Source organism: Alligator sinensis, unplaced genomic scaffold (assembly GCF_000455745.1).
Source record: "Alligator sinensis unplaced genomic scaffold, ASM45574v1 scaffold222_1, whole genome shotgun sequence".
Lineage (NCBI taxonomy): Eukaryota > Metazoa > Chordata > Crocodylia > Alligatoridae > Alligator > Alligator sinensis.
This window is the reverse complement of record NW_005841912.1, coordinates 3,488,088-3,508,885: the sequence shown is the minus strand read 5'-3', so window position 1 is coordinate 3,508,885 and position 20,798 is coordinate 3,488,088. Positions and strand designations below refer to the sequence as shown.

General features: G+C 41.4%; 1 protein-coding gene across 1 annotated transcript in view; it reads left to right on the top strand.

Annotated features, from left to right (window-relative positions):
* Positions 1 to 20,587, top strand: part of SLC4A4 (solute carrier family 4 member 4) — a 307,465-nt gene extending 286,878 nt beyond the window's left edge. The window contains exons 21-25 of the mRNA XM_006018773.3: positions 2,523 to 2,591; positions 4,391 to 4,564; positions 7,623 to 7,784; positions 15,005 to 15,084; positions 15,597 to 20,587. Coding sequence (XP_006018835.1) covers positions 2,523 to 2,591; positions 4,391 to 4,564; positions 7,623 to 7,784; positions 15,005 to 15,084; positions 15,597 to 15,702 — 591 coding nt within the window. The 3' untranslated portion in view covers positions 15,703 to 20,587. The remainder of the gene's footprint in view (positions 1 to 2,522; positions 2,592 to 4,390; positions 4,565 to 7,622; positions 7,785 to 15,004; positions 15,085 to 15,596) is intronic.
* The last annotated feature ends 211 nt before the right edge of the window (positions 20,588 to 20,798 follow it).

The following is a 20,798-nucleotide window of genomic DNA, read 5'->3' as shown; positions in this document are numbered from 1 at the left end:
CTGTTGCTGCAGGCTGGCTGCTGGTCCTGCAGCACATCTGGGGAGTGGTATGGGTGCCCGAGGCATCTGCCGGGCTGCACCCAGTGGTGGGAGCCCCCCACCCATGAACCCCAGGGGGGTGGAGAGTCCCAGAGCAGGCTAAGGCTGGGGCCTGAGCCCAGTTCTCTGCCACCACTGGGCTGAGCTATGTCTGTCTGGCAGCCAAAGGAGCATGGTGTTGGACCCCGGCCCACTTGTGCTGTGGAGGCCTGTGTCCCTTCCTCCCCTGTGCTCCAGGGGCAGCAGGCAGCCCACAGGTGAAGCCGCTTCATCCAGGAGCACAGGTGGAGGGGCGTGGACCCCGGGGCCACCGCTGGGCTGTGTCCAGTGGCAGGAGCCTCCCCCACGCACCCCTGAGCAGCGTCCGGACCAGGGCCCGATACCACATGAGTCCCTGCTACTGAGCTGAGCTGCATGTGGCCAGCTGCAGCGGGGCTCAAGGCACAGCAGCAGCCCCCTCTGTTGCCTCCGCTGCTGCCCCCACAGAGAAGGGGATGGAGCCCCCCGTGCCCCTGGAGGAGCCCCCCTGGAGTTCCAGTCCTCCCACCACCCAGTGTGGCTGGGGCCCTACTTACCTTCCCCTGCTCCTGGATGAGCCGCAGGTCAGTCCCTCACTGCGGGGGCCTTGATCTGGGTCCCACCCTTTCCCTCCCCCACAGATTGACCTGCTGGGGTTGTGGGTGTGCGCATGTGCACACACCCAGCTGTCCCCCCAGCCCAGGATTGACCTAAAGGGGCTCTGGGATCGACTGGTCGATTGCTATCCCTGGGTTGGTGACCACTGATGTAAAGTGACCTTTTTTCCTAGTACAGTCCTCACATCAGAAGGCTGTCAGAAGTGGCCAGCAGGAAAATCAATCAAGTTTTCATACTGAACACCAGCAAATCACATTTAGCAAAGCTAGTGTCACAATTGATGCTACTGTGAAGGATTAATTTACAGCCAGCAAGCTGATAGAAAGCGATGGGAGAATGAGACTCAGCTAGGACATGGGGATCACAGACTCATTAAAGCCTTGATCCTGCAAGGACTTAAGCACATGCTTAACTTTAGGCATATGAGTAATCTATTTGACTTCATTGCAACTGTTTGTGCGATTAAAGCTAAATGCATGTGGTATGAGGGTCTCAAGGGGATTTTGTATGCTATTGTGTTTATAAGTTAGTAAACCATTAATAATGTAATGGGCATTACAGCAAAAAGGTAAATTATTGCCATTCTATTGGCCTCCTTAAGTTGTACAATGGAAATAGAAACACCCTGACTCTACTCTAGAAAGGACATTGAATGTGCTGTGCCTGCCATTCAGTGGTGGTTGCTGGTCATTGCACTAGTTGCTTTTCTCACCACAGGGTGACTGATGCAGTAATCACTCACTCATTTATGCTGGGGGCCAATTAAATTACATTAAGGATTTAAAGCAAATCCCGAATTTGAACTGTACTCAGAAATTTCTATTACCATCACATCATGTTTATTATACACAACTGTGCTGCTCACCTGGGGAACTCTCTTGCTTTTGGCAAACTACACAGTTGTCCTGCTGTTGACAAAGGCTTTTTGTCCAAGGCTGGCATGCCAGATATTTTTAACTGCATGTAAATTACCATGTGCTGCCATCTGTTGCTTTGCAACAACCCCCATGTTCCATGCTAGGGTGGATTAGGTGCAGTGTGTGTGCGTGCGCGTGCATATGTTTGAGAGCGAGAGAGAGAGAAATGGTCATCTAACATGCACTGTGACTGTGACCGAGTCTCAATCATTAAAAACTTTTAAAGTGCTTTGAAGCCCTTGCATTAGAGAGGGCAGTCCTGATCCAAGTATCTGGGATAGGCATTTAACAGATGGGGGTGGAGAGGGTTGATGTAATACTGAGGAGAGCAGAAAGCTGGTGATTTTCTCAGGTAGCTAGCTTCTTAAAGCACAGGCTGTAGCTCTCAATCATTAGGTTGTCACAAGTTATAAATTAAAGCTTGCAAGAGGAAGTAGAAGTTCAGTTTGTGCAATTATCTGATCTCTGGTTTGGAACTCATGAGAATTAGTCTTCCAAGACTTCTAGAGGCTGGAAATGCCACAGCACTTTATCTGCTTCTAGTCTTAAATAAGGCACCTTTGAACCTTACCAAAGCAACTTTTCCTGCCCGTAGTTACTTAGCTTATTTTGACTTGAAAAGCTGGAAGGCTTAACTTCCTTTGTCTGTTGGACAGATTTTCATGTTGTAATTGTTCAGATGGGAAAGAACTAGGCTCGTTCATTCTTTGCCCTGTTTATTTTTAACACTACTAATGCACACCCCATTCATTAAATGACTGACAATGACTGAGTCAAGGTTGCTGGTTTCCATTACTTTGCAGTGTTCAAATAGCTGAGAAATTCCAAGTTAGCATAGGGTATGAGTTGCATTACTCTGTGAATTAGCTCCAGGTGTCCAGTTATTTATTCTGTTTTTCCATTCTTTTTTTTTTTTTTTGCTTCCTCTAGTTTATTCCCATGCCTGTGCTCTATGGGGTGTTCCTGTACATGGGCGTTGCTTCTCTCAATGGAGTGCAGGTAAGTTCTCATAGCAATCAAGGCCCCTTTGATAGTTAAGACTAGATTCTCTGAAGGACCTTGTCACTGAAGGGTAATCATTAACAATTGCTCTTGTTATAGCTACCTGCCCTTTCCCTTCTCCTTCACCTCAGTTTCATTTCAAACATTCCCATCAAATTTAGCAAATGTCATGTGAGTGAGATTTTAAATAATTATCTCATCTGAAAGCTAGCACAATTCTGACCGTCTAAGCCATGGTGGATGCCACCAGAAGCAGTCATGATCTTTGTAAGTGGTGTTATCAGTGTGAATCAAACCATTTACAGCCCCTTCCTTATGGATACACTGGTGCTGAGAACAGTGCGTACTCACTTAAGGTGCAAGTGTGCTTCTGAGATATGTGGGCCTTTAATTGGGCCAGCTGCTTTAAACTGCAAAAAGTCAAGTTAATGTGATTTATTGTGGTGCTGTTATTCTTCAGTGTGAGGCAGTGTGAACATTGCTATTCATGAACTGAGCAAAGCCAAGGTCTCTTTCTTTGTCGCCAAGGAAATAACAGTAAAGGGGCCTTTCTCACAGTTCAGGCTCTAATTGACATCAGGAAGCTGGAAGTGTTTCTGTTAATTTCTGACACCATGTTAATTGTACCCTTCTTTAGTACTTAGCAGTGTTTTATTAGGAAGGGACTGTGAGTTCTGGGAATGCCATAAGAATTTATTTGGTTCCTTGAAACGACCCTAGCTTTTGCTTGCTAGACTGAGAGAGATAGTTAGCAGTGTTAAACTAAAGTTAGGCAGAAGGCAGGGCAAGGAAAGTGGCACCTTAGGTTCTAACAAACTTTCTGAACAAGACTGAGAATAATCTGGTTTCATCATCAGCCAAAAGTGGGCAAAAGCCTAGGATTCTGGCAAGGAATAGCATGCCAAATGTAACATTCATCTTCATCTGGTTCTGCTGAATGGAGTTTCTCATGTGCTCCAGTCCAGGTGGTCTGAGGGCCATAGGATGTCCTTTTTGACTATCCCAGGACATTTGAGCAAAGGAAAAACATCTTCAACTGAAGTGTTGTCTATGGAGCTGTCTTGCTGATTAGCTTTTCAGTTTAGTTCATTATTGGTAACTTCTCTTTATTTTTATGCCAATTATTTGGAAAAGTTGTTATCTTTAAACAGTGTCTTTTAGTGTTCATGAGTCTTAGGAGCTCATTTCAGTGGGGTACACTAGAAAGCTATGAATCATCAGGACAGTTGTCTTTACTCAGTTTTCTGGCATTCCTTCCTTAAAACAGCTAAATTCTCATTTTCTGGAAATGAGTGAGGCTCCTTTTGAAATCAAGACAGTCGCATCGCATCCATTCACACCTTTTATGGAATCTGCCTCTAGCTTCTCATTTTATATATTGATGAACATGGGTGCCTGAAGTTGGGCTACAAAATTAATAGCTGCAGACCTCAAAGTAATTGGCCTGACTCTGAGAAGTGTCCAGCACCCACAACTACTATTGAATCCATGTGGGGTTGGGGTGGGGGTTCACCACCTCAGCACTTCCAGAACATCAGGTGACTTCTATTTAGGTTTTTGGCATCTAATTTTTGTTTTAAAAATATAGCTTGTTTAGCAGAAAACAGCGAAAGTCTGTTCAAGCTAATGCATGTCTACCAGTTTGGTTGGCTGGTTTTGGTTTTTTTGTTTGTTTGTTTTTGTATCACTGGTTCATAAATCCCGATCTGACAATCCATCAGCCACTTGGCTATTGTGCATCAGCTGTTCAGGGTAATGTACCATTTAACATTTCCTTGTTTTTTTCTTCTGTCAAGTTCATGGACCGTCTCAAGCTGCTTCTGATGCCTCTGAAACATCAGCCTGACTTTATCTACCTGCGTCATGTCCCTTTGCGCCGGGTCCACCTATTTACGTTCCTGCAGGTGGTCTGTCTGGCTCTCCTGTGGATACTCAAGTCAACTGTGGCTGCTATCATATTCCCAGTCATGGTAGGTGGGGCTCTCCTATATCTGGTTGTATTTTTCTCCTACCTCAACCTCCCTTTCCTTATTGTAACCTTCCCCTTCATTCAAACCCCACAAAGCAAGTCCTGCTGTCTCCCTGCTGAGAGGCCCTAGCATAGAACTCATGACACGCCATCTATTTCACTGATAGAGACTATGTAGTGAATGCCTCCCATCTCCTCTGCTCTTACTGGCCATGGCAGCCTTCTAAATACTCTTGTGGAAAATGAGCCTGTAAAGTTAATCTTTTCCAGGAAACTGCAATTCGTTTTGACCCTATTTGCTGCCAAGGTCATGCTTCCCATGAGCTCCTCCTAAGAAAACTGAACAGGTAAAAGGTGTATTGCTTTTCCTTTCTAGTCCACATGAAACATGGTGCAGTAAACTGCTTCATTGCTATTAAAAAGCCCAAACCACAACAAAAGCAAAAGTATTTGAAGGCAGACTTGTGCTCACTTATGTGACAGAGTGAGAGAAAAAATGAGAAAGTTACTTGATTAAATAAAGAATCTTTAACTAGAAACTTCTCCTCTTGAAACTTTTGTGTCATAAAAGTTAATGTTTCATATTTTCATTGTATCGTTAGGGTGGTATGTGTTCTTTAAATAGCGCATAATAGATTCACTTTAAGATGTCAAAGGTTGAACTGTTCACCCAACAGACCATGCTGTGCAAAGGTATATGGCTTTATTCAAACTATTATGTAGTTTTTATGCATAGTAAAGAGACAAATACACAGTAATTATTCTCAGTGATGAGTTTAACAGTGGTCACACCATAGACACAGCTGGATGATTATTGGAATTCCCATGATTCCATACTTTTGGGGGAAGTTCAGACACATTTGGAAGCAGGATCCAAGGCTCAAGAACATCCTCAAACCTGCATGAACACATGAATCTTAGGAGAAGTCAGATCCAAAACAAAATGGCACAGATCAAGTCATTTTCTAATTCTTTACTTTATGGTTGGCATAAACAGAATTCTGGGTTTCAAAGTGAAAGTTTCAGTCCAAATTTTGAGTGCCTGGAACAATGCTACATACAGTTCCACTGTTTATTTGGACTGTATAGACTGTGGCCTCCAACTTGAAGATGGGCCAAATTTCAGCTAAGCTAAAGCTGAAACTTTTAGAATAAATCCTGGACCAAACTCAACTGGTTTCAGGTTTTGTTAAAGAACAAGTCTAGTTGCAGGTATGAAATGTATTGTTTAAGAAAGGGAGGGAGAAGAAACAGGTAAAAAAAATAAAGGAACACATTTACTTTGAATACAAATGAAATTAGAAGGAGCAAGAATGATAACAGTGAGAAAATCTAGTGCATCTTAAAAACAAGCAGATCCTACTTAAAAGCTGCAGCTGCATACTTAGGCTTAATTCTGTTCCACAGATTTGGCACTTAAGTGGGATCCTATACTATCTTGCTTGAATCACTGAGAAATGGTTAGTACAGAAGGTGGGTGGGTCATCCTCCTCCTTGCTGCTTTTTTGTGACTTAGTTTTAATGTTAAGATGACAACATGCTATAAAAAGAGATGCATTACTGGATTTCCAGGGGCTTGAGCAGAATGGTATAAGCTGGCACTTAGGTGTCTAAGTCTGTTTAGCCTCCTGGTAGATGGAATAGGGTCTGGCCCTGAGGGACTACAGTTATTTTTCTCCTGTTTGCCATTGCATCCAAGGCAGGCTGTTTTGCTTCCTGTTTCTTCCTATGCACAATAAACAGAATTCTTAACATTCTGTACTTATAGGCCAGTTTATTACATCTGTGTAATTCCATTGACATCAGTGGAGTTAAATGGGAGCAACTGGGCCAGATTTAGCATCATAACTTCATTTGATGGTGCTGATGTACAAGAATGCAAGTAGAGGAATCCTCTGTTTACTTTTAAACAGAACATGTTTAATACAGAAATAATTTGTCTCACAGTGGGCGCATCTACACATACATTAAAGCACTTTTCCTAATGCACATTAAATTTAATAGCTCCAATATGAGGTACTAAATGAATGCGCCTTAGAACAAGTGTATGGTGACACTTATGGTGAAGTTTGTTCAACAAGCTTTAGGTAAAGCACCTCTGCTGCCATTTTGAAACACAGGGACACTGAATACACGTGATGCAGAGGGTGCTGGAGCATGCTAATTGGCATGCCCCACCGGCAGACTCGATTAATTGAGTCTGCTCTGACACGTGGTAATTAGCACACGTCGGAGCAGAGCTCCATCACATGTATAAGTGCCCAGAATGTCTAGGGAAGTTAAAGTGTTTTAGCACAAGCCTGCCTGTTTCTCTGCAACTGATGTCAGATCAGTGCTTGTTTATTCTTTAATATAAGTAAGACATCAAACCCAAGCAACATTTAGCTGTATGCTAAATTTGGATTAGAAATTCATGGAGTTCAAAAGAGAAATAAAGCAACCTGCCAATGCCTTTAGGAACAAAACCCTTTGAGTTTTGCACAAATCTAAACTCAGCACAGTATGTATGTTTTTTTGCCAGCTTGTACTAGCTTTTAGATCTAGGGATGCTGAGAAAAATTCAAAGGAAACCATTCAAATAGCATCTTAGGACTTGAATGTATAGAGCCCTCCACCCAAAACTAAACAAATCCCCAAGAGCAGAACAAAAAATGCTTGTTTGTTCAGTTTCCTTTGTTCACTGTTTCCCTCAGTTCCCAGCAGTAGATGGTAAATAATATAGTATCTTGTTATACAGTAGCTATGGCAGATTAGTCTGTATGCCTGTATATTGTTTCTGTTGTTTATACTGACTCATGGTGACATAAGACTTAAAAAGATGGAGTCCAACTCAGCTTCCAACGCAAGGAGCTAATCTGACATGAGTTATACCTGTAGCTAATCAGATTCCAGGCATGTTAATTTACAGCCAGATGTGAGGTATTTGGGTTAAGAATGTTATCAAATTGAATGCACAGGGTAAGGCTATGTGCCTGATTAAAGGTCACAATATAAGTAAGTGAAAGGGGGCAGGAAATGGTAACCTTAAATAAAGGAATACTAAATTTCTATCCTATCAGATCCTGGCACTTGTTGCAGTGAGAAAAGCCATGGACTACCTCTTTTCCCAGCATGACCTCAGTTTCCTTGATGACATCATTCCAGAAAAGGACAAGAAAAAGAGAGAGGATGAGAAGAAGAAAAAGAAGAAGAAGGGCAGTCTGGACAGTGACAATGATGATGTAAGGAGCTCTCTGCAACTACAAATGAATGCCCTCTTGCTAGTTAACACCAGTGAACTGTAGTTGTACTCCTCCCTGTCTGTCAGGCTCCTTAGGGGAATTACTGTCCAGCTGGCTTTAGATTAGACCTAACATGTTCTTTCCCAAGCTATAGCCAGGTTAGTCCTGTCTTGAGCAAACTTTTCCTTGCCAGTGTTGCTTTTGCTTTTCCAGATATGAGCAAACTTTTCCTTGCCAGTGTTGCTTTTGCTGTGCCAGATATGCCCAGCCACAACTGGGGTGCAGTTTAATTTCCAAGAATGAAGTCTCACCTTCCCCCTGTGTATGAGACTCCTGTGTCTATTGACAAGTTATGTCTTCTAATTGACCATTGCTTACCATCCTATTGTGTTTACACTTTAACTATCTTGTATTCCTGTCTCCATTTTATTTTACCCTTTAGGATATATGTTTTCAGCATAAGCATTTCTGTTGCCGGTGGTAATAACATGGCTATTTGCCATGTTCTGGGATTTGATTTGATTTGATTTTTTAAAGGCAAAAAAGGTGACTTGTTTAGTCACATTTTGCAAGGTATTTTGTTTGCTGTTGGTAATCCTGGCTTAGGCACTTATCCTTTCTCAGTTTTTATCTGCAGTGTGATTTACTCTTATCTCAGGGTGTGGTGTGCATTAAAATAATGAAATATAGCTGCTAATGTAGTTATTAAATGCAGCGACCTGACCTGACCTGACCTGACATGTGCCTTAGAGTATTTTAATTATTTTTTATTCCATATGCTCTTAAACAAAATAGCATCCTTGTGCCTTTAAAGCATTCTGCTATCCAGGCTTACTTGGAGGTCACACTACTGTTAAATTAGTGTAGTAAACTGTATTACTGATGTGCATCATTTTTATGTCTAAAAATGTGTTACTCACTTGGATGGTTGGCTTTTTCAATCTGGGCTATCTATAACCATGATAGATGGTCAGCAGAGCTTCAGCCACCTCAAGATAATGATGCAGTGAGTTGTGGCTTGTATAACTGCTTTTTCCCCCTTGGAATGGGAAAGGAGGCAAGCTCCCCTGAAGCGGGGTTGCTGCCATCTTTGCTCCTTGGATGAAAAAATGACACAGGTTGTGCCCTATCCTTAAGGGTCCTGGAGACTGATAAGATGCTCCTCTCCTCTTACCAGTCAGCCAAGGAGGCTGATTTCAGAGCTGCTGAAGTCTCCATATTTAGAGGGTTTCAGGCCAGTCTGCCACTTGGAACTCACTAGCGATGCTCCTGGCATTCCAGCTCATTCCAGGTACTTTGTTGCAGCTAGGTGTGTTTTGCATGTTGAACAGGAAACTGATTTATTTCTAAGTATCAGTGATTATAGAAATGTCTGGGAGCAAAGTGCTTACAATTCCTGCAGATCTTTTCAAGCTTTCTAGTTAATGTCATTTACAGTAATGGGGACAGAACTTACAGCCTTGTCTATTAACGTTTCCTTTGGTGTTTTCTCACCACTTGGTGTTTTTGTAACAGTTTTCTCAGGGAAATCGTGATGGTCTGTGGTTCCCCTCTCCCTCCCCCACCCCCACCCCCTTTTTTTTGGTTGTATAAGCCTGCTTTCATGGGAGTAAGTGTCAATGGTTATGCACAATGCATAAATTACAAGTGTTCAAAGATGACATTTTAAGGCATAAATAATTCAAATGGCATCAAACAGAATGAGTGCTGCAAACCCTGTGGTCAACACCAGCTAAGCTCTGAACACAGTCCATTTGGTATTCCAGTGCTAATTAGAGACTTGTGAGAAGCTAGGTGTAGTGTTTCTTCATTGTGCCTGTAACAAGTGATCATCCCAGGGGCGGATGCAACATCCCCACGGTGGCTGCTCAGCCTGTGCTCTGCCCTGACTCCTCAGCCTTGCTCCACTTCATCTTGCTTGCCATGCCTTGTTATTCTTAGAGCTTTGAGAAAGGGAGGCTGCCTCAGCAATCCCCAGTCCCACGTTGGTATTCAGGCAGCTCTACTTCACTTTAAGGGCTTACAATGTGGCTCCAACCACCCCCTACACCATGCCTATGCCTCGCAGGTGTTATCAAGCATGTCTGTCATCAGCCCACTTGGGCCATGGCCTCAGTCCCTGTGACCGGGCCTCCCTTCCCAGGCACTTTGCCTAGTTTGGGTACTCCCGGGTGTGGCTTCTAGGCTTGCTTTCTGCACCCAGGCACTTTACCTCTTACAGCTACTCCTGAGCACAGCATTTCAGCCTGCACTCCCCACCCAGGCACTTTGTCTCTGTGAACTACTCCTGGATACTGCATCCTACCCTCCCATCTCCACTCCTCCTGAGTTTTGGGCCCCTGGCCCCGATCTCTTGTCTCCCTTGCCTTGTGTACACCCCTCTCTTGGCTATGGGTCCTCTGACCCCCTTGGTCCTTGGCAGTGGTCCCTGACCTTCAGTCTCCCTAGACCCTGGACCTGCTATTAGGCCAGTTGAGACCATGGGCACCCTGGCCCTCCTTGTTTCCTGGCTCTCTGCTTCTCTGCTCTCTCCTGTCCTTCTCCAGGCCACAGGCTCTCTAGACCTGTCTTAGGCCTCTCTGGCCCAGGCCTGTTACTGTCCCCTGTGGGCTATGGGCTCACCATGCCTTGCTCCCAGGCCTCTCCATTTACAGGCCGATTGGGACTTCTTCCACCCCTTAGTCCCACCCAGAAACCTCCAGAGTTGCATACCCCAGCTCAGATGTTACCCAAGAGCTCTGCTGCAGCCTTATTGCCAGGAGCTCCTCTCTCCATGGCCCTTAGGGCTAGATTGCCTGACCAGCTCAGGCCCTGGGCTTTTATGCTTCAAGTCCAGCCCCCTTCTGGTCAGGTGTCTCTCTAATTGGCCCCTGCCACACCTGCAGTCTGCTTCTTATGCAGCATCTTCCCTTGTTAAAGTGACAGACAAGCTAAGCACCCTGTCACAGTGCCTACATTTTCAGTCTTGAGAAGCTCAGAATATTCTGAAAATCCAGTTCCCTGAAAATTTCTCAATTTGGTGTCTACATTTTTGGGTGCTCAGGAGTCAGTAGTCATTTAAAAAAATGTTAGGCCATTGGATTTAGCACAAGGACTCAGATATTTTAAATGTTTCTTCTGGGATATACTCCCATACCTGTGTACAAGATCTCCCTTCCCAGGCTTTGTCATGTCACAAGTAGAATGCCATACCATTTCATCATCCAAATGTCTGAGCCTTTCCACAAAAGAAGTCTAAGCATTTCTGGCAATATACAACATAATTTATTTGCTAACTACTGGAATCACTGTCTTTGGAGAGGAGATTTTAGTCAAAGCTTTTAACTTGGAAACATGTCAGTAGGACCTAAACATATGTTTTAAATATTTTCCTGAATGGTAGGCAAAGTGAATAGATTCTCCAGTCCTTCATTTTGTCTTGCTGCTGATATGCATATTCATTGGACCTGGTGTTTATCACCTCCTCATAGTCTGAGACAAAGCCTGGAAAATCCTTGGGCTGAAAACTTATTGGACCCCATGATAAAACACTGGCAGGTTTTCCTTGCACTGAAATGCCTCAAAAGGCTTCTTGACAATTCTTTGTTTTTCTTGCCTGCATTAGGATCATACAGATTCTTCAAGGGTGCTAGGAGCTGAGGAAATTAATTACTTTTACTAGCTTTCTAGTTGAGACTGCAAGGAGATAAATTGGTCCAGCTACTGGGATGCTGTGGGACTGTTTTTCGTAATCTGTCATCTCAATTATAGCAGTGTATAGAGTTTGTACGTGCCAGCCACCATCCATTACCCTGTGCCACCACCACATGCAAGTCCCCCTGACTCCACATCCAGCCACTGCCATCCCCTGAGCGCCGTGTCCAGCCGCTGCCACCAGAAGGGGTACACTCTTTAAAAAAGGTTGAACCCCCCCAATCTAAATGGTTTCATCAAATTCTATTACCTGTATTTTCCATTCAGTTTGGAGCTGGATACAGGGCAGAGCGATATAATGTAGGGAGATGTTGAGGAGGTATAGATAAAGCTAGAGACTGCTTATTTCTTAACCTGTTTTACTTTTGCAGCAAGAGGAAGCATGATGTGATAGGCGTAGGCAAGCTCATGGAAATAACTAAGGTGGATGGTCTTTTTTCCCTTCCTGGCCTTCCCAGAGGCTGTGTGAAGGATGTTTAATTTGTGGGGGGGAAATGAGAGAAAGGAGGAGAGAAGGCCAGCAGTGGAAGTGTTCTAAGATGTTTTACACATTTCTTTCACAGTCTGACTGCCCCTACTCAGAAAAAGTCCCAAGTATTAAAATTCCAATGGACATCATGGAACAGGAACCTTTCCTAAGTGATAGCAAACCTTCCGACAGTGAGTAGAACTAACCTCTTGCATGCCTGCTTGAGTCTGACTTGCACCGCCGAAAGGAGAAGAAAGTCTAGTCAATGACTTCTTTTAAACCTGTCCTATGCGTTTTTCTTTCTTTTAATTTCTGGGCTCCAAGTTTATGAATGAGATTTTTTTTGTTGTTCTTTTATTCTTTTATGTTGCTCATGCCTCCAGCTTGACTGCCTATAACCAGCTGCTAACAGTTCTCTCACATTTGCTCTTTCTCTAACCCTTCGAGTCATTCAGTCCATTTCTGGTTGTTACCATCTTTTTTGTTAACTCTGTTATCTACTTCTCTCCTCGTCATTAGTGCTGTGGACTGCATGCAGCATGTAGAAACAGCACCACTGTCTGTTATTGTTTGTTTCCTTAGGTTTGCAAACAGTTGCAAAAACAAACAATCAAACAAACCAGTACTTAAAAAGATATGGTGTCATAGATCTTCATTGAATTGACAAGGTGATGGTCATTTCAGCCATGTCATATTAACATATTTGCCTTCCTAGGTGATCCATTTTTATGTTCATCTGTTGTGACTCTTTCCATATTTCTATTTATCCATAATATTTTTTTTCCATTTTAACCTTTATTCATATCCATCTCTATCTTCTGTCGTCCTAACCTGTTTGATACTTGTAGAATCACAGATTAATTGTTTTGAGATCTCGTATTATTTGTGCTGGATTTTTGAAAACTACAGGAAGCCTATGGGGCCCTGAGATGAATGGGCCTTGGCATTAGGGTTACCGTACAGCTCAATTTTGCTGGACAGTTCCATTTTAAACATCTGTCCTGAGCATCCTATCAGTTTTGTCAAATGAATGCTTTTCTCCCATTTTCAGCCAGACACCTGGAAGCATTGTTTAAAATGGGATTGTCCCGGTGAAAACTGAACTGTTACTCACACACTTACCTGCTCTGGCACTCTGAATTCACTCCTCTCCCCCTGCTCTCCAGCAGGCTCCATTGAGACTACAGAAAGAGTTGAGCATGCCGGAGAACAGGGTGCCACATTTTGAAACTAAAGAAATATGGACACACTCTGTATTGTGATAATGGAATTGGACCGGACCAGTGTAATTGGTTGTATTAACACAATTGTTGAGAGGCTGGCAACAAACGTTTTGGGAGTTGAAGTGCCATTGGCTTTCAAAGGGACTTATGTGTTTTTGAAAATATTACCCATTAATTGTGTGTGCTTTAACTAACAGAAAACAAAAACAGACAATGTATAGAAAATCTCATTTAATTTGCTCTCTTCCCCATCCCTCCCCAACCCCAACCACTGCCCAAAAAGGAAAGAAAAGGCTCCAGGGATCTTTCAAAATTGAATGTAAATATTTTGCCCTCAGTGCTAGAAATTCAAATTCATGTGTTGTGATCACAATAGGGGATAGTTGAAGTATATGATTTTTGTTTCTCTGTACAAATGGCCTAACATCCAATAAATAAATAAATATCTTAAATGATGAAAAATAGAGGAGTTTTTTCCAGTTGAATTCGAGTGGTGCTCCTATGACAGGTAAAAGGAATTTTTACTTGGACGTGTTATTATAAAACAGGTATAAGATCTGTCTAGTTCCTGTCCTGTCTTGTTATTAGAAAGATCACCAAGAAATCAAGCAGCACAGAATTATCTCAGGTTATTTTTATTATGAAGTTTAGCCTAAAAATCCCACTTCAACCCCAGATGCAGTATCTGTTCATATAAAAACAATATAATCTCTCTCAAACTTGATGCCATATCATGTTGCCTGCTGATACCATCATAACAAATCTGTATAATGGAATGTGTTTTGATCATGTGGTGGTGAATCATTAAAACTTAAGAAAATGGTCTTTGAGTAAATATATTTAGGGAATTTTTTTAATGAAAATGGATCTTTTTATTTAGAGGCAAGGCAAAAATTTAAAAAAAACACCCCAAAAACAAAAAACATTTTCAGGTACCTGGTACTTGAAAGAGGAGTTGGAATCCATCGACATTGTGGTACCATCCTTAGACAGGCTATATTTTAGAAACCAAAGTATAGCACTGATCATCCTCAGCGCTTGTGCTATTTTTTTTCTTGTTCAAAGTGTTTTATAAATATCTAATTAATCTTTTATGCAGTTGGCCTGTGGAATGGATTCCCACTATTTTTAAATCAAAATGTAAAAAGGCATCTACACTTCTCAGGTTTCTTTCAACTGGGGCTGCTGCTGCCCCAGTCACCCCCGCTCAGTTACGTTACTGATTATTATTAATGCAATTTACTTTTCATCACCATGGGGCAGTAAAGGAGAAAGAAGCACATGGCAACAAGCCATCTACCATCCTATAAGGCCCTTGGACATGCAAGAGAGGAATTGAGGGTAGATAAGGAGATAGACGGAAGGTATGCACTGAACAGAAAGGAGATAGGGAGGGTATGAGAAGATATGCTTGAAGCAAAGGAGGAGTCTCTGTTTCAAGGATTAGAATTTGTTGGCCCCAATCCCTAATCCTTTGATCAGATCACTAGATTATAATAGAGTCCAGACATTTTCATGCTAGATTTGGTTTGTCAGAATGTTAGCTGCCTAAGTGCCAACTTTTGCATACTCAGTTACATGTTTGCGTTCATGGAGGCCTATTTTCTGGATGCAGTCTTTTGTATCGTGTTGGTGACAGAGAAACTAGTTTTAACGAATTGAGTAGACATGAATTTAATACTTTAATTTGGTGTCTGAAATTCATATGGAAGGAAACCATTGGTATAAACAATGGTCGGGTTCTTGTGGCTTTCTTAGACAAATAGGAGTTGTGCTGGGTAATGTCACAAAAGTTGCATGCTCTGACATGAGACTTTTTACCCCTCCTCAAACAGGAGAAAAATCACCAACATTCCTTGAGCGCCATACGTCGTGCTGAAAAAATTCCTTTTCTTCAGTCACACACTATGCCAAGGTAAGTGGTTACACAGCCTGTTATTTATGCACATGGTGTGCATAAATGGGATGTCTCGTGTGTTTAGTGTGGTCTTAGGACTTGATCCACAGCCAGCTGAACTCAGTGGTACTTTTTCTGCTGATTTCAGCAGGCCTTCGAGCAAGCCATTAAATTAGACTTTGTGTGTTAGTAATAGGTCTCACAGACTTTAGGTACCTATCACCACTGGGCATTTGGGTTATTTGCTATATTCATGTTTAGTATGTGCATAACTGCATATTCCTGAATTTTGCTTTACACTTGCATGAGTTGAATGAGGCTTGAATACTAGTCCTGTTGTAGAGACCTTTATTATGATATAAGCTTATAGAGATACCTACACGCACTAACAACTCAGAAGTGGTATTGTCTAAAGGAGTTGGGGGAGAGAGCATTTTAAAAGCATCAGCTACTGTGGGCTAATGAGGACGTAGAAATTTTGTATGTGTTTTTATAACTTCTGTTTTTTTTGTTTTTGTTTCTGCATTTAGCCCTCCACATACTCCAGTGAAAGTTGTGCCTCAAATTAGAATAGAACTTGAGCCTGAAGACAATGGTTATTTCTGGAGGAGCAAGGGAACAGAAACTACTTTGTAATTTGTTTTGTTTGTTAAACTTCTACCGAATTTCTTTTGTCAGTAGCCAAATATAAAAATGCTCTCTGCATCCCTCCTGCATTGGTAAACTTGACACACAGCGGCACCTCTGCCTCTGCCTGTCCCTCTCTCTGCTGAGTATCTTTATTTCAGCTCCATCCACTTTTCCACTCTGACCAACACTTAATTTTTGCCTTCTCTCTCACTCAGACATGTGTGCACATCTCTCTCATTTCTTAAGCAGAGGGCAGAATTATTTACGGATATATTATAATACCTTTCTTAAATGTCAGAGGAACTGACACTATTTTAGTTGTGAATCAGTGTTTTTATTTTATTTTTTTCTGTCTAGCAGAACAAAACTGACCTCCAGGCTAATTCAATGTCTTTACTACACAGCTGTACATTACTGGAAAGTGCTGCTACACTAACTTGTTCTTAAAGCCTATATTTGTAGTATCAAGAGAAGGAAAACTTAAAAGGTACTTCACTATCGGAACAGATGTACTATTGCCATCATTGTAGCATGTGTTTTGAAATGTCCCTTTCCTATGCAACTTTTTTTTAACACCTTAATGGACTTAATCTGTCAGGTACATTGAAGAGTGTTATTTTCCTAGATTATTTTGTTTAAATTATGGGGGCCTAACCTGCAACTTTTTTGTCAATTTTTTTAACCTTTTTTTAATTACTGTAAAAAAATGAATTTTTTCCTGCAGCAGGAAACATATATAGTTTTGAGTAGTTCTACCTCTTATTTCTAGATGCCAGGCTTTCTGTAAAAATGTATTGTACCATATAATGTGATTTTTACAAAAAAAAGAGAAAAAAAACACTATCTCCAGGGCATGGCATAGGGCGGGATCACTTTTATTAATATCTTTCTGAAGCATCTGTTTTCTTAGTTGTTTTTTTTAATCTAACATTACTGTGAAGGAGATGGGCTGTATCTTAACACTCTCATGATTTAGAAAGAGTCTTAAATTTAATGGCAATAACTGAAGTAGTGACTGGTTAACTGTGTCAGTGGACAGATTCTGATTGTATTCATTTTGTTGATTTCCTATGCAATACTGTTAGAATTATTTTCTTTACAGACACCGTTGTGTGTGCGTGTATGTGTGTGGCTGAGCATGCTTGCATATAATGCAGAGTGATTGTGCTGTGGTTAAGGAGATGATGTCTCACATTTGCCTACCTGGATACACATTGACAGCCCCTACTCTGACAAAGCTACCAGCAAGTCTTGAAGGTCTACCTGCTGAATGTGGGTACATGTACTACACTCCCTGACCTGTTCACTATTGTGTACAGAGCTCACCATACTTTCTTACTGCTTATTCCATCATTTAGAATGCATCTTTGGAAGATGATACTGTAGGCACTCTCTCTCCCTCTCCCTTTTCCCCTCTTGTATGCGCGCTCTGTCTCTCTCTCTCTCTCTCTCTCTCTCACACACACACACACACACACACACACACACTTTTTGTTTTAAACAAAGCAGGCAAATATGACCTTGCAATTCAGATTTCTTTTATTCTTTCCTATATATGTGTGTGTATATATAAAATACGAAAATAAACTCCAATATTTTGAAAATTGGGCACTACAAGGAAATGTATACACATGCTTCAACTGCAAAGTGTTTGAAAATGTTACCTTGCACCTACAGTGGGTACAAGAAATGCAGCATGTGTTCAAGGCAAAATTGGTCCTTTACCTAGAAAAAATAATTTACAGCAGAGAGCAGCTATTATCTCATCCCTACAGAGCATCTTTGCAATGGGATGGAGATAGTGGAAGATATATATATGGCTCACGAAGCAAGGTCATTGGTACTACTACAGTTTTACTTGCTTCTTGGTCAAATTCCCTGTATCTGTGAATAAAACTGAAGGGGGAAAATCTGGCCCCTTACTCTTTTTACCTCCATAGCAATCAAATGCTTTAACAGTAGCCACAACCCACATCAGTATGGGTTCCCAACAACAGTATGTTAGTTTGCAGCTATTTATGGGCTTGATCCTGGTGCATTGAAATCAGTGATAAAACTCCCATTGGCAGCAATGAAGCAGGATGTTTCTGATCTGAAGCTTTCTGAAACAACGGGTTCATTTCCATTGGTTTCAGTGGACATTGGGTCTAGACGAATGTTGGATACTGGCTGCATTTAAAAAAATGATATGCACACAGAAATTACTTTATAATGCTTAATACTTGGGTCAGTTTAATTTTTTTTCATGAACTAAGCATGATGCTATAGATTACTGGCCAGCAAAGCCATAATTAACATAATTTAAAATAAAGGATTAGATATTTCAGGATGATGCTGAGAACTCATCTGCTAAATGTTAGTTTCAGATCCCTGACAAGAGCTATACCAGCAGTCACAGGGGCAGGATATTGGTAGATTTTTTTCCTACTTTTTCAGATATGCTGTAGGAGTCTCTGAAAATGTTACTTCTAAATAAAATGCTGGATTGGAAGATGACAACCATATATACCAGTGTAATAGTAATGGGGTCCTGGTTAGGGACAATGGGCAGGTGGAGGTGCACTGAGATACACCAGCCCAGAATCTGCCCTTTTATCTCTAGCTATTGAAGCTGCTATATTTGAGAGCTGCAGTATTCCTGTAACAATATTAAAGTTAGAAAGTTGGGGAATTTAACTACCAGATACAATAGTGTGTATCCCAACACATTCATTAGCTGGTGTGTGTTTTTTTTTCTTGCATCATTCCAGCTCAGTATCAGGGGATCTACAGTCCTGGTTAAACAGAACAAAACAAAACATTGCATTCACTGTTGGTGACAAGGGGATAGAAGTCAGTGATAGTAACAAGGGGAAGGGAATACAGCCTCTGCTTGCTGCTTTGACAGATGACCTCACTGTAAATAGTCTAGTCTTGCTTTCAGAGAAGTGTAGGAGACATCTGAAACATTCAGGGTTCCTAGAAAGCAGGGTGTGTGAGGCATAAGCTGACTGTTTTGGTTAACTGGAGGATGTATAATCAGGGTTGTGCTGTATAGCTGGTAGTGCAATGTTAAATCAATAAGAGACATAAAAGACTGTTTTCATTCCTTTGTTGAAAAAAAAAAAAAAAGAATCACTGCCTACTGCAACATGAAACAAAAGATCCAAGTACCATGTCCAGAGCGCACACTGGGCACATCTACATGAGATGCTACTGTGCAATCATTACTGCGCATTTATTTAGTACTTGTATTAGCAAGTAGCAGTAACCAGAGGTATTGCACAGTAGTGCAGGCAAATGTTTTTTAAGTGACGCTACAGTGCAGTAGCCTAATAATACGGTACAGTAGCGTACTAGCACTGTGCTGTGTAGTGCTACTACGCGGTGTTTTTCAGCTACTGCACACTCAATGTGTCATGTAGACATGCCCTCTGTGTAGGTTTTTGTTCTCTGGTTTTGTCCATGCCTTTCAGTTCTACCAAGAGAAATGTGCATGCTGAGGAAGGGCTGACCTAAAGTAATCAGTGTGGATAGCGAGCAGATTTCCCTAGAAAGCACTTAAGGAATGGAGAGTAAGAATTGCTTATAGTTTACTCAAAAGGCAGGGTGCTCCTCTCTCTCCTTCTCTCTCTCTCTCTTTCTCTTTAAATCTTTTCATCTGCTATTACCTGGCGATCAATCTCCAGACAACAAGGTCTTCCACTTTTAAACCATGTTAAATGTACTTGAAATGTATTGACTGCTGATCTATATCTTTCTTTTTTTTAAAACAGACTGAACTGTTGTACAGAAGGTAGCATTGTACAGGGATGGGACAAAGATTTCTTTATTTTTCCATGTAAAATCATTTAACTCTTTGATGGCAGGAGTGTGACATTTGTCTTTTCAAATTTCCGTGGCTTTAGCCCTTTGCTAAAAGTTTTGATTAACTTTATTTAAAAAAAACAACCTGCCAACACCAAAAGGCTAAGTGCAGTAAAATGGCCCTTTTACAAACTTGGCTCATCTAGGGTTACATGAAACAGTTTCATTGCATTCTTTCAGACTTTTGATATTAATTTGTGATCATCGCACCCATGTAATGTAGGGTCAGAGGAATTGCAGGTCATTTTGAGAAGCCTGCAATGAGCATGTTCCTCCCATGGATTAGTGGATAAGTGACTTGCTGAAAGTCGCTTAAGATAGCAGTGGCGGGGCAGGGGACTGAACCTGTATCTTCAAGGTTCCAGGCTAGCACTTAAATTATGGGCCCAGCTTCCTCCCCCTCCCCAGCCTTCCCAGAACTGGGATATTGTGGGAGGGAAGAGGGCAGAGTTGAGCTCATCATGTTTGGGTTCTCAGGGTGTACTTCTAAGTCTTTTGAAGACAGTGAGAACCTTTTAAAGATGTAAGCTGCTAAAAGCAGTTTTCCATACAAATACTGCAAAGTGAGGTCTACTCAGGGCTATTGTCATCAAGTGAAACTTTAAAAAATAATACACTGCAGAAAACTTTATCCCAGACCTACAATGTGTGAATGTTGATGTCTCCCTCTGTCATCTTGGTAGCCATTCCTATGGCTGAGATGCATCTGTTCTGTTTTTTTCAGAATCAACATGCACTTTCAGATACTTTTATTATTATTTTTAATTCTCTTGAGTCTGTATTTGCTTTGGAGGAAAGAATAAAGACTTATTTTTAAATGAAGTAGATCAAGATGGTGGAACAAAATGACAAAAGAGGAAACATTTCAATATATAAATGATTTTTCCAGTAATATAAAACCTGAAATTCCTTATAACATGATAGTGTTTTACAGTTTTATGAAGCTTTCTATTGTGACTTTTATGGAATCAAAAGATGAAGATGATGAGATATTTTAGCATTTATATTTTTCAAAATTAAATGTATACTGAAAATAAAGTAACTTTATGCATTTATTGGTGTATTTGCCTTGCCTCTTCATCTTACTTTCTTAAAGCAGGATTATTAGCATGCACAGGGGATTGAATATAACCTGCTGGGCGCACACCATTTGGCAAACCTGGAGGTGTCAGAGAAGTTTCATTATTACTCTATTTTTAGGTTAATGGAGTCATGTAAAATATGGGGCCTGATCCTCACTTGGTGTAAATCAGCAC